Genomic DNA, 12,726 nt, shown 5'->3' on the forward strand with positions numbered 1-12,726 from the left:
ACACAGTCACTGTATTAATATTTCATGTTTCAATGCTTTGGCTGTGATCTTTGGTATATTTCTAACCAGTCTCTCCAGGCCTCTAGTCTAGTGTACACTCAGGTCCTTCAGAAGTGGAATTTAGCATTTTTAATGGATCCCACACTGGACAGACATTTTGCAGTGCATACATGTAAGAATAGATAGAAACATACTCCCATTCAATGGCTTTTAGCCATGAAGACCTAAGGATGGAAATGTGTCTTAATAACTCACACTTATGAGTTGAGGGGTAAATACCAACTTAAACTGAAGTTAGGATTACATTTCTGTTAGACTAGAGTCTTTTCTTTTTCACATGTCTCCTGCACGTGCAGCTTGATCTGTAATTATAATGACCGTGTTGGGTCATTTTTGTAATCTGGATATGGTGTTTTTTTAGGTGTCACTCAACGAAAACGTCATCAACTCCACCATCCGCCAGTTCTTCTGTCCCAACAAGACATACAACGACATGGCCACTCTGTTCTCCAACTCTCAGGAGGTGGCCATCCACCAACTTTTCCACCAGGACGGTGAGACAGGACCTGACCTAGGATCAGTTTGACATTTTAGATCAGGGTTTCCCAATAGGCCAAATTTGTCCCATCGCTGAATGTAATTGGGGAGCCCTGTTTTAGGCCATAATGAATGTGATTATGGACAGGCTTCCATCTGATCTGAAGGGCAAAACTTATCCCCCTCCTGTACTAAACAGCATGCTCAATGAAGAATCTCCATGTAAAAGTACTTCTTAGTTCCAGGACCAGGCTTATTCTGTGTTTTCTTTGAACAGGGCTGTCTCTATTGGGTGGGTGTACGTGCGTTACATTGTTTATGGGCCTAATAATAAAGATGTCATCTAACCTTTTAATGTGGCATTAACACAACCAGTCAAGATGTTTTCATCTGATTGTAAAACAAATCCCTTCAAAAAAGTAGGCTACCTGTGCATGTTCATCCACTCCAAAATAATTCCAGTGTCCAAACTGTGCACTGCATGTACACTCTGATGAATGGAAATAGATATCTGTTTATAAAAAAAACATAAAGTGGGCCTAATGCCATTGATTAGGCCTCCATTGATTAGGCCTCCATTGATTAGGCCTACAATAATTGATGCGTCTTGTTGACAAATTGACCTTTTTTGTAGCCTGAAAAGTCAGGACACCTGAAATGGGGCTGAAACTGGGATGGTCACCCAAACACACTCATGGTCAATTTACTAGACTAGGCTACAATGTGAATTACCATGAACTTCAAATAGACCTACCAGTAGCCAGTGATGTTGTGGTAAAAAACACTAGGTGGGTAAACTCTGATTGCTGGTCGCGGTGAAAAAAGTAACTCTCCCTATACTTTCAATGCATTTTTTCAGAAAAAGGTGGTTAACCTGCGTTTACCCACCACCAGACCTACAGTGCCGGTAGCCTACCCTCTTAGCCGAGGCAATTTTACACACATGAGCACACGCAGAACAGGTAACCTACATTCAATTTAATAGACCTACATGAGATTAATCAAAACATGTGTACACCCTAGTTCATGAGTTGTCCATAATTCATGAGTTGAATGTCCTAACCGACTTGTCAAAACTATAGTTTGTTAACAAGAAATTTGTAAACTGTCGTGGGAAAAAAATCTGATTTGCATTTACCCTTCACTACAACACTGTCAAATTGATTGGATACGGGAGCTTTATGTTTATGACCGTTTGTGATGGAACACATGAAAAAAATGCATGTAGCGTCCTTTAGAATTGCTTGGCGAGCTACTCATAGGTAGGCTGTGAGCTACTGGTAACTCGCAAACTACCTTTTGGAGACCTCTTGTGTAGATGAAGGGGAGGAGACAGGTTTAAGAAGGATGTTTAAGCCTTGAGACAATTGTATGTGTACCATTCAGAGGGTGAATGGGCAAGATAAAAGATTTAAGTGCCTTTGAACGGGGTATGGTAGTAGGTGTCAGGCACACCGGAGTGTGTTAAAATTTGCAACATTACTGGGCTGTTCACACTTAGCAGTTTCTGTGTGTATCAAGAATGGTCCACCACCCAAAGGACATCAAGCCAACTTGACACAACTGTGGGAAGCATTGGAGTCAACATGGGCCAGCATCCCTGTGGAATGCTTTCGACACCTTGTAGAGTCCATGCCCCAATGAATTGAGGCTTTTCTGAGGGCAAAAGAGGGTGCAACTCAATATTAGGAAGGTGTTCCTTATGTTTGGTACTTTACTGTGATGTCTGGGATATTTTACATAGTGTATTTTACTGTGATGTCTTGCAAGGGTCTTGAACCTCTATTTGTACCAGTTCTATCAAGATTGCTCTAAAAAGAAATATTTTACCTAAGTGTATAATCATATTTCCCATTGATTGATTGGGCTTTTTCAGATCTAACAGTACTGTTTGTAGGTCCATCTGAACACAGACATTATGACTTAACAACCACTGCTGGACCTGGCTCCAAAAGCGATCCAGTGAAGGACAGTAACAAAACATATGATTTATTGGTTATGTTTCCTCGTGGCAGTCTGCACCGGTCTGACTCTTCAATAGTTGTCAAACCTCTCAACCTTTTTTACGATTTTATAGTAGTCGTTTTAAGCCTGGCATGGTTTTTCATTGGAGGCAGATGTAACAGTGTTGCTTCCGTCCTTCTCCTTGCCCCTACCTGGGCTCGAACCAGGGACATCAACAACTGCCTCGCACGAAGCATCGTTACCTATCGCTCCACAAAAGCAGCGACCCTTGCCGAGCAAGGGAAACAACTACTTCAAGGTCTCAGAGCGAGTGTCGTCACCGATTTGAAATGCTATTAGCGCGAACCCCTCTAACTAGCTAGCCATTTCACACCGGTTACACTCACCCCCCTTTTGACCTCCTCCTTTTCCGCAGCAACCAGTGATCCGGGTCACGGCTCCAATAATGTAACAGTGTTGCGTCCGTCCCTCTCCTCGCCCCAACCTTGGCTCGAACCAGGGACCCTCTGCACACATCGACAACAGTCACCCTCGAAGATCGTTACCTATCGCTCCACAAAAGCTGCAGCCCTTGCCGAGTAAGGGAAACAACTACTTCAAGTTCTCGGAGCGAGTGACGTCACCGATTGAAATGCTATTAGCGCACACCCCGTTAACTAGCTAGCCATTTCACACCGGTTACACAGACAAACCAATTCATTCCTTTCTCTTTTGAGTAATTGCCTCTTCCATTTTTGTGGCAGAGCTGCGAGGTGGGTACAGTGTTTTGTATGGCTCTGTGTGTGCATATGATGATAAAGTAACTTAAGTTCTACACCTCCATGTATGTCCATCCCTCTCCCTCTCCCACAGTGTTCAGATGGGGATAAGAAGTGCCATCTGTGGACGGTGGTTGACCTGGCCTTCTTTGTCCTGATGGGGGTGGTGGAAGGGCTGCTCGGGACTTTCTTCAACTACATCAACAAGAGGCTGGACAAGTACCGCATAAGACATGTCCACCCCAAGGTAACTGCTGGGAAACACCGTACCATACAAAAGCATGAACACACACACCTTTTATGCTCCTATGTCATTGTAGTGTTAGTTGCTGCAGTTGTTGAAAATATTGTTTTCTAATAATTCATATATGAAACATATATATGTCGTGTAGTCTTCTACTCTTAGCCTAATTATCAAATAATTTCAATCAATCAACATTCCCATCTGAGTGGAAAGGCATTCGTCTGAGTGGAAAGGCATTCGTCTGAGTGGAAAGGCATTCGTCTGAGTGGAAAGGCATTCGTCTGAGTGGAAAGGCATTCGTCTCAAAAAGGTTGTCATTTATCTTTCATCTCTTATTCTTCCTCTACTCCCTCTCTAGGGTCCTGGAGAGCCTGCTGGTCGCCATGGTGACGACGGTGGTGATATTCGTGGCGTCCATGACATTGGGCGAATGTCGCGACTTGGCCTCCCCCACAACCAGCAACAACAGTACAGCGCCGGTACGTTTGGTAGAGCTGAACTTCATTAAAAAAAGTGAAGCATATAAAAAACAACTTATGAACAACCATAAAACAATGTCATAATCATCCTGAAACGAGCACTGAAAGCATATTGAAACACACATGATCATAAAACAACCTATAATCAAACAAAAGCCATCTTTAAAAAGTTTGTCTTGTGTGTTTTCTATTGTCTCTCTGACATCTTTCGGCAGACTAGTCGCCTGTGTTGAATGACTTGAAATGTCATTGATCCCAACCCTGCTAACAAGGGGGGCGGTTCAGGAGGGTGCATTGTTTAAAACCAATATAATTGTCTGTCACGTAGAATAGAGAATCGAGTCAGCTCAGCTCATTACATTTCTATCTGCAGCATCACTGATCATACCCCAGTTTCAACATTTCTCTTAATTGAACATACCCCAGTACCACTGCTCAGCTGGTTGAGCTGTGTAGGAACTTGCTTAGTGTAAATGAACCAATTAATCTGGCAGAACACACTCCCACTCCAGTATTACACAGTCACTGTATTAATATTTCATGTTTCAATGCTTTGGCTGTGATCTTTGGTATATTTCTAACCAGTCTCTCCAGGCCTCTAGTCTAGTGTACACTCAGGTCCTTCAGAAGTGGAATTTAGCATTTTTAATGGATCCCACACTGGACAGACATTTTGCAGTGCATACATGTAAGAATAGATAGAAACATACTCCCATTCAATGGCTTTTAGCCATGAAGACCTAAGGATGGAAATGTGTCTTAATAACTCACACTTATGAGTTGAGGGGTAAATACCAACTTAAACTGAAGTTAGGATTACATTTCTGTTAGACTAGAGTCTTTTCTTTTTCACATGTCTCCTGCACGTGCAGCTTGATCTGTAATTATAATGACCGTGTTGGGTCATTTTTGTAATCTGGATATGGTGTTTTTTTAGGTGTCACTCAACGAAAACGTCATCAACTCCACCATCCGCCAGTTCTTCTGTCCCAACAAGACATACAACGACATGGCCACTCTGTTCTCCAACTCTCAGGAGGTGGCCATCCACCAACTTTTCCACCAGGACGGTGAGACAGGACCTGACCTAGGATCAGTTTGACATTTTAGATCAGGGTTTCCCAATAGGCCAAATTTGTCCCATCGCTGAATGTAATTGGGGAGCCCTGTTTTAGGCCATAATGAATGTGATTATGGACAGGCTTCCATCTGATCTGAAGGGCAAAACTTATCCCCCTCCTGTACTAAACAGCATGCTCAATGAAGAATCTCCATGTAAAAGTACTTCTTAGTTCCAGGACCAGGCTTATTCTGTGTTTTCTTTGAACAGGGCTGTCTCTATTGGGTGGGTGTACGTGCGTTACATTGTTTATGGGCCTAATAATAAAGATGTCATCTAACCTTTTAATGTGGCATTAACACAACCAGTCAAGATGTTTTCATCTGATTGTAAAACAAATCCCTTCAAAAAAGTAGGCTACCTGTGCATGTTCATCCACTCCAAAATAATTCCAGTGTCCAAACTGTGCACTGCATGTACACTCTGATGAATGGAAATAGATATCTGTTTATAAAAAAAACATAAAGTGGGCCTAATGCCATTGATTAGGCCTCCATTGATTAGGCCTCCATTGATTAGGCCTACAATAATTGATGCGTCTTGTTGACAAATTTACCTTTTTTGTAGCCTGAAAAGTCAGGACACCTGAAATGGGGCTGAAACTGGGATGGTCACCCAAACACACTCATGGTCAATTTACTAGACTAGGCTACAATGTGAATTACCATGAACTTCAAATAGACCTACCAGTAGCCAGTGATGTTGTGGTAAAAAACACTAGGTGGGTAAACTCTGATTGCTGGTCGCGGTGAAAAAAGTAACTCTCCCTATACTTTCAATGCATTTTTTCAGAAAAAGGTGGTTAACCTGCGTTTACCCACCACCAGACCTACAGTGCCGGTAGCCTACCCTCTTAGCCGAGGCAATTTTACACACATGAGCACACGCAGAACAGGTAACCTACATTCAATTTAATAGACCTACATGAGATTAATCAAAACATGTGTACACCCTAGTTCATGAGTTGTCCATAATTCATGAGTTGAATGCTTGGAATCTTCACATATGTGATGTAAAACACTACCTTTCCTTACAGTAATGACATTTATGACTGTGTTATTTGTCATTATTAAGCATTTAACAATTGAATTAGAACATTGAACTTAAACCCTGTGTGAATCCTGGATCTTGGAGATCTCGGAAAGTGCACTGTAAGTGTAACTATGCCTACCCAATAGTTCATTATGCTTCGCATTGAAAACTGTTGTCAAGGGTACACATACAAAATAATGTAGGACTATGCCATTGCAAAATCGAATGCTTCTAACCCGAAAGTCAACTACTGTCATTAACATATACTTGTTGAATGGATTGGATGCGCATTGGTGTCGAGCTGAAGGCTAGTTGTATAGTGATATTGTAGACCATGATCAGCTGAGCCAGGAAAGAAAATATGAAATGATCTACTTCTTCTTGGCACGGAGAACACAAATACCAGAAATACAAAGCAATGAGCGCTCTAAACAGCTGACTGACAAAAGCAAACAATTATAAATCAACGGATAAATCTAATGCATCGGAATAAAGGCTATTTTATCAAGGACACATGGCAAACAAATGGCGCAAATGAGGAAGTACAAAGGAAAATCTATGCGTTTTTAAAGGAGCTCAGCTGAGGCTGAAATTCAGCAATACTGAGTGGACAGCGCCACTGTCTAGCCAGCTATAGAATTCTACAGTACCAGTCATGGACAGGGAGACAGTTTGTGCAGCCACGTCAAAATAAATGATTTAAACCACGACAGAGAATTGGGGGTGTTCGTTTCATTTGAAAGCTTTTATTTTCATATTTACCACTGTAAAACATATTTATCCCTGGCTTGTAAACAAATAGGAGAATGGTTCAATTAGCGTTATTTAGAGACCACCCCAAAGTTTGACTTTTGCTGCGTTAAGGGGAGCTAATGTCTCATTCAGGGGAGCTCCCCCGTAATTCGGACCTCGGCCCCTGATCTCACTCCCTATACATATACACACTGAAAGATATAAATGTGCTTGTTTCAGTGTACTGGTGATGGCTGTACTTTAGTCAATCATCATACTGAACATAATGAACACCTCTGTGACCTGCTATATATTTATCCTCAGGAGTGAACACCTCTGTGGCCTGCTATATATTTATCCTCAGGAGTGAACACCTCTGTGGCCTGCTATATATTTATCCTCAGGAGTGAACAACTCTGCAGTTCTGCTTGCTTTTTTTTCTCCCTGGCACTTTCTGTTACTGCTGTGGTTGTTTTACGAGGTAGAACATCAGCTCGGCTGGAGTTGTGCAGCCCATGCCATATTGACCCTCCTTGTCATGTGATGTGTCATTTACTGTGTTTCCTGTCTGTCTCTGTAGGTACTTTCAGCCCCGTGACGCTGACAGTGTTCTTTGTGCTGTACTTGCTCTTAACGTGCTGGACGTATGGCGTGTCGGTGCACAGTGGCCTCTTTGTGCACTCACTGCTCTGTGGTGGCGCTTTCGGACGCCTGGTGGCCAACCTAAGTCCAACGTTCTGATAATGTTCTAGAAATGTTAGGCCAACGTTCTCACAATCAAATGTTCTCGAAATGTAAACCCAGCATTCAGATAATCTGTACTCCAATACGTAAGTGCAACCGTCTCATAGCAAAAGGTCCATAAAAGGTAATGGTGTATATCAGAGTCATATACATGTATAGACATGTAGCTATATACTGCTCTGGTTTATATGATTTGAAATCTGTTGGTTTGGAAATCTCTCACCTACTTTCCCAGCGCCAGTATTTATAAAGTATAGTTTGGCTCTTCCCATGGAGTTTCTATCTCTTGGAAAGTGAAAAATGCTTACAAATGCTACTTTTTAGAGATTACATCCTCTGAGAGGGAATCTGCTGACCGAACATGTTCTCTCAGCGCTTCTCTCTCCCGCTCTCTGAGTTTCTCTCTTCAGCCCACTTCTACTTCTTCCTCAGCTTTGTCAGACTCGGGTATTTTCAGTTCTGCTCAACTGAGGGTAATGACTGCTATGTGTCACACTAGGATGTCCGTGGGAGAGAGTTATCTTAACTGGCTGCTTATTCCAAAAAAGTTATCTTTATAGTTATTGGTTCATGGATTAGTTTTGTGTTTCTCGGAACAAGAAGATAATGCAATTTGAGTTGACACTGCTAGAAGTAAGCCTGAGAGTCTTCTGCATGCTTTTATGCTCACTTCCTGACACTGCTCTTCCTGATTGGCTCCTTTGGCTGTCCTGTTGCCACAACATTCTGGGGATAGACATCTACACCGGGACCTTTGCTCTAATTGGAGCAGCTGCCTTCCTGGGAGGCTTGACTGTCATTCTCCTCGAATCAACCAATGAGATCACCTACAGCTTACTCATTATGATAACCCTCATGGTAAAGTACACTTCATTGATTTGAACTTACATTCACAATTTAGTGCACTTGCGTCAGTGTTGGTGCTTACAGGATGGTGTGTGTGCTCAGGTGGCCAGGGACAGGGGATTTCTTCAATAAGGGCATCTATGACATCCACATTCATCTGAGAGGAGTGCCAATGCTGGAGTGTGTAACAGAGATGGAGATGGACAAGTAAGAAACAAATACTACATTTATGATAGTAAAGATCAGTAGTCATTAAACAGACACTTGTATCCAAATTAACTTCAAGCTAACACGTTTTTCTTCAGTATACACATACAGTATGCTGTGTGGCCCTTTTACAACTTTAGCCAACTGTGTAATTTGCTGCTGTGTTCAATTCCAATTCAAGTCACTCAATTCAGGAAGGGATAAAACATTTTTTTTCTAAATAAATACTTGATATAAATTGCTCCTGCTTTTCAGTTTCGTGAAGACCTTGAAAATAGATTACCTTTTTTCAATTAATGAATTTGGACCCTAACCCTGGCACGTATGTGTCTCTCGTTTGTCTCCCAGACTGACAACCAGTGACATCATGTAACCCAACCCGACGTACGTGTACCCCCACACGCGCATCCAGTCCCTGGTGAGCATCCTGTGCACCACCGTCTACCACGCTTTCCCCGTGGTTACCAAGAACAGGGACAATGAGCACGAGTTCATGAAGGGCAACATCCTCATCAGCAACAACATTCGCTTCAAGGTAGGAGCCAGGGCCACGTGCAGATAGAAATATCATGAATAGAGCCGACATGATTTCTTATTCTAGATGTTAGAAGTATGTTTGTTCTACATAACTTTGTGAAAGGTTCAGATAGAAATAAGTTTTGTCCTGGGGTGTATTCATTAGTCGCAGACCGTAGCAAAATGTTTGGCCTTTTGCAAAACGCATTGCAATGGAAACCGTTTACTGAACCAAACGGAAGCAAATGGTGGTGGGGAACTACCAGAATTTGTCCAAAATAAACTCGTTTTCGTTGCGAAACGTTTTCCATTGTTCCCGTTTTTGCAACAGACCAGACGTTTTTGCTACTATCTGCAACTAATGAAATCCCCCCTGGTGAAGGTGCCCTAGCCATACCACAAGCTGCCACCAGGGGGAGTCAGAGCTCTGTTATACTGTATAATGCATGGGCTGGTGCCATCTACAGTACCTTAAAGTATTCATACCTCTTAACTTATTACAGCCTGAATTCACCATGGATTAGATGTTTTTTCTCTCACTCATCTACTTTGCCCCAGTCTAAGATTGTTTGCACTCCGTAACAGGTTCTCGTCAAGGATTTGCCTGTATTTGCCTTCATTCATTGTTCCCTCTATCCCTACCTATTTCCCAGTCCCTGCCGCAGAAAATAAGATATTTCAGTATTTTATTTTCAATACATTTGCAAACATTTCTAAAAACATATTTTCACTCTGTCATTATGGGGTATTGTGTGTAGATGGGTGAGAAAAATATATTTGATAAATTTTGAATTCAGACTGTAAACACAAGAAAATGTGGAATAAGTCAAGGGGTATGAATACTTTCTGAAGGCACTCTATAGGCCTGTTAATTTGGCCCTGTTTCCAATAGTTTGAAAATGTAGGTTATCCTTCCTTTCCTTCTTGTAGTGTTGTTACTGTAAAGCACGGTGTGACGTGTTGTTGATTTAAAGGGCTGTGTAAATCACATGGGATTTACTGATTTGACACGATTGGATAGGCAACAACAAACGTTCTATTTCTATGTCAGGGCAGTGGTTATATCAAGGGAATGTAGGAAACGGATGCACAGACAGACAGTGAGTTGTTCATGGTCTCTTGTTGTAAGAACCTTTACACTAAATCAACAGGAATGTGTGTGTGTGTGTGTGTGTGTGTGTGTGTGTGTGTGTGTGTGTGTGTGTGTGTGTGTGTGTGTGTGTGTGTGTGTGTGTGTGTGTGTGTGTGTGTGTGTGTGTGTACACGGGAGCTTAGTGGTTAGAGCATTGGGGCCAGTAACCGAAAGGTCGCTAGTTTAAATCCCCGAGCCGACAAGTTGAAAAATATGTCGACGTGTCCACGAGCAAGGCACTTAACCCTAATTGCTCCAGGGTTGCTGTTGATAATGGCTGACCCTGGCCATGACCCCACTGCCCGAGGGTGTCTCGGGGAGAGTTGGGATATGCATAAAACACATTTCCATGTCACAAATGTGTATGATACACACTTGTACATGTGTGAAAAAGGACAAATATGAGCATCCACCAAATAATTTGTATTATTTTCTATGCGCACGTGTGTAACCGTGCCCTCCCCCCTCTCAGAAAGCGAGCGTGCTGACGCGGGCAGGGGAACAGCGGCGGCGCTGCCAGTCCATGAAGTCGTATCCGTCCAGCGAGCTGCCGTGGAGGAGGGCCAGGAAATGCTGCAGCAGATGCTGGAGAGGAGGTGAAACCCACATACGCTCACACACACCCGTACGCACACACACCTTCATTCCCACCCCTGAGTTGACACCATCCCATTTTTTACAATATCAACCATGTGACCATCGCTGTAACTTTGACTTGGCTCAAATGTGGATTTTGAGTCCCTCATTCTTCTGAACTGTATTAGTATAAACATTGCACACATTCTAATCAATAGATTCACTGTGTAGGATTCTGAGTTGTGATGGTAATGTAGATATTGAGAACAAACAACACACTTGAATCCAATTCAAGGCTTTAATTGACGGCATACACGTAGCATACAATGTCAACATACATGAGTCTCAACCAGCCTTTTATACTTTTCAACTTACATAACATTTACATTCTCATTGGTCAGTACAAAAGCATCAGTTATATGATCGGCATGGCTGCGTTTACACAGGCAGCCCAATATCAGAATTGGTCTGCCTGTGTAAACGCAGCCTTTGGAAACATATGTGGCCAATATGGAAACATATGGGGGCCATTTATAACCATCGATGGTGACCAGATTATCGGCAGCTGATCTCATGATCTCTTGTGATGAATTTACCGGCACAGCTAATCTCAATTGCAATCATTTTTGGTCACCTCATTACCACTCCTTATTTTATTTGTTTCATGCAGTCCATTAAAGTCGCAGTAGGTAACTTTTGGGGCAACCTGGGCAAATTCACGTAGAAATGTGAGTTATAGATTGAAAGCAAGTCTGAGAAGCGGTATATCTGTTCTATTTATATTCATACTTTGAAATTATATTATGTGAGATAAATATATGTATATATATATATATATATATACATACATACAGTTGAAGTCGGAAGTTTACATACACTTAGGTTGGAGTCATTAGAACAAATTTTTCAACCACTCCACAAACGGTCATAAACATAAAGCTCCCGTATCCAATCAATTTGACAGTGTTGTAGTGAAGGGTAAATGCAAATCTATAACAAACTATAGTTTTGACAAGTCGGTTAGGACATCTACTTTGTGCATGACACAGGTCAGAAGTTTACATTTCACTAAGTTGACTGTGCCTTTAAACAGCTTGGAAAATTCCAGAAAATGACGTCATGCCTTTAGAAGCTTCTGATAGGCTAATTGACATAATTTGAGTGAATTGGAGGTGTACCTGTGGATGTATTTCAAGGCCTACCTTCAAACTCAGTGCCTCTTTGCTTGATATCATGGGAAAAGCAATAAAACTGGCCTTCTTTAGACTAGTTGAGTATCTGGAGCATCAGCATTTGTGGGTTCGATTACGGGGTCAAAATGGCCAGAAACAAAGAACTTTCTTCTGAAACTCGTCAGTCTATTCTTGTTCTGAGAAATGAAGGCTATTCCATGCAAGAAATAGCGTAGTACGAGATCTTCAGTTTCTTGGCAGTGTACTACTCCCTTCACAGAACAGCGCAAACGGGCTCTAACCAGAATAGAAAGAGGAGTGGGAGGCCCCGGTGCACAACTGAGCAAGAGGACAAGTACATTAGTGTCCTCAACTGGCAGCTTCATTAAATAGTACCCGCAAAACACCAGTCTCAACGTCAACAGTGAAGAGGTGACTCCGGGATGCTGGCCTTCTAGGCAGAGTTCCTCTGTCCAGTGTCTGTGTTATTTTGCCCATCTTAATCTTTTCTTTTTATTGACCAGTCTGAGATATGGCTTTTTCTTTGCAACTCTGCCGAGAAGGCCAGCATCCCGGAGTCGCTTCTAAATAACAATTTGTTCTTAACTGACTTGCCTAGTTAAATAAAGGTTCAATTAAAAAAATTAGACGTTGAGACAGGTGTTT

At 42.1% G+C, this 12,726-nt stretch overlaps 1 protein-coding gene and 1 pseudogene across 1 annotated transcript; both read left to right on the forward strand.

The window, feature by feature from the left end:
* LOC120058683 overlaps nt 1-12,726 on the forward strand; it is a 51,321-nt pseudogene that overhangs the window by 12,767 nt on the left and 25,828 nt on the right.
* LOC120059364 (chloride transport protein 6-like) lies at nt 448-5,396 on the forward strand. Its single transcript, XM_039008367.1, has 5 exons — nt 448-554; nt 1,397-1,499; nt 3,355-3,507; nt 3,863-3,983; nt 4,921-5,396. Exons 3-5 carry the CDS (start codon nt 3,494-3,496, stop codon nt 5,083-5,085), a joined length of 300 nt encoding a protein of 99 aa, XP_038864295.1. The 5' UTR covers nt 448-554; nt 1,397-1,499; nt 3,355-3,493; the 3' UTR covers nt 5,086-5,396.

This window comes from Salvelinus namaycush, chromosome 14 (assembly GCF_016432855.1).
Source record: "Salvelinus namaycush isolate Seneca chromosome 14, SaNama_1.0, whole genome shotgun sequence".
Classification (NCBI taxonomy): Eukaryota; Metazoa; Chordata; class Actinopteri; order Salmoniformes; family Salmonidae; genus Salvelinus; species Salvelinus namaycush.

What these genes read in the sequence shown, in the direction of transcription:
- LOC120059364 (XM_039008367.1), top strand. An exon ending in GCAACAACAGTACAGCGCCG is followed by an intron (nt 3,984 to 4,920) that starts GTACGTTTGGTA and finishes GTGTTTTTTTAG; the next exon opens with GTGTCACTCAACGAAAACGT.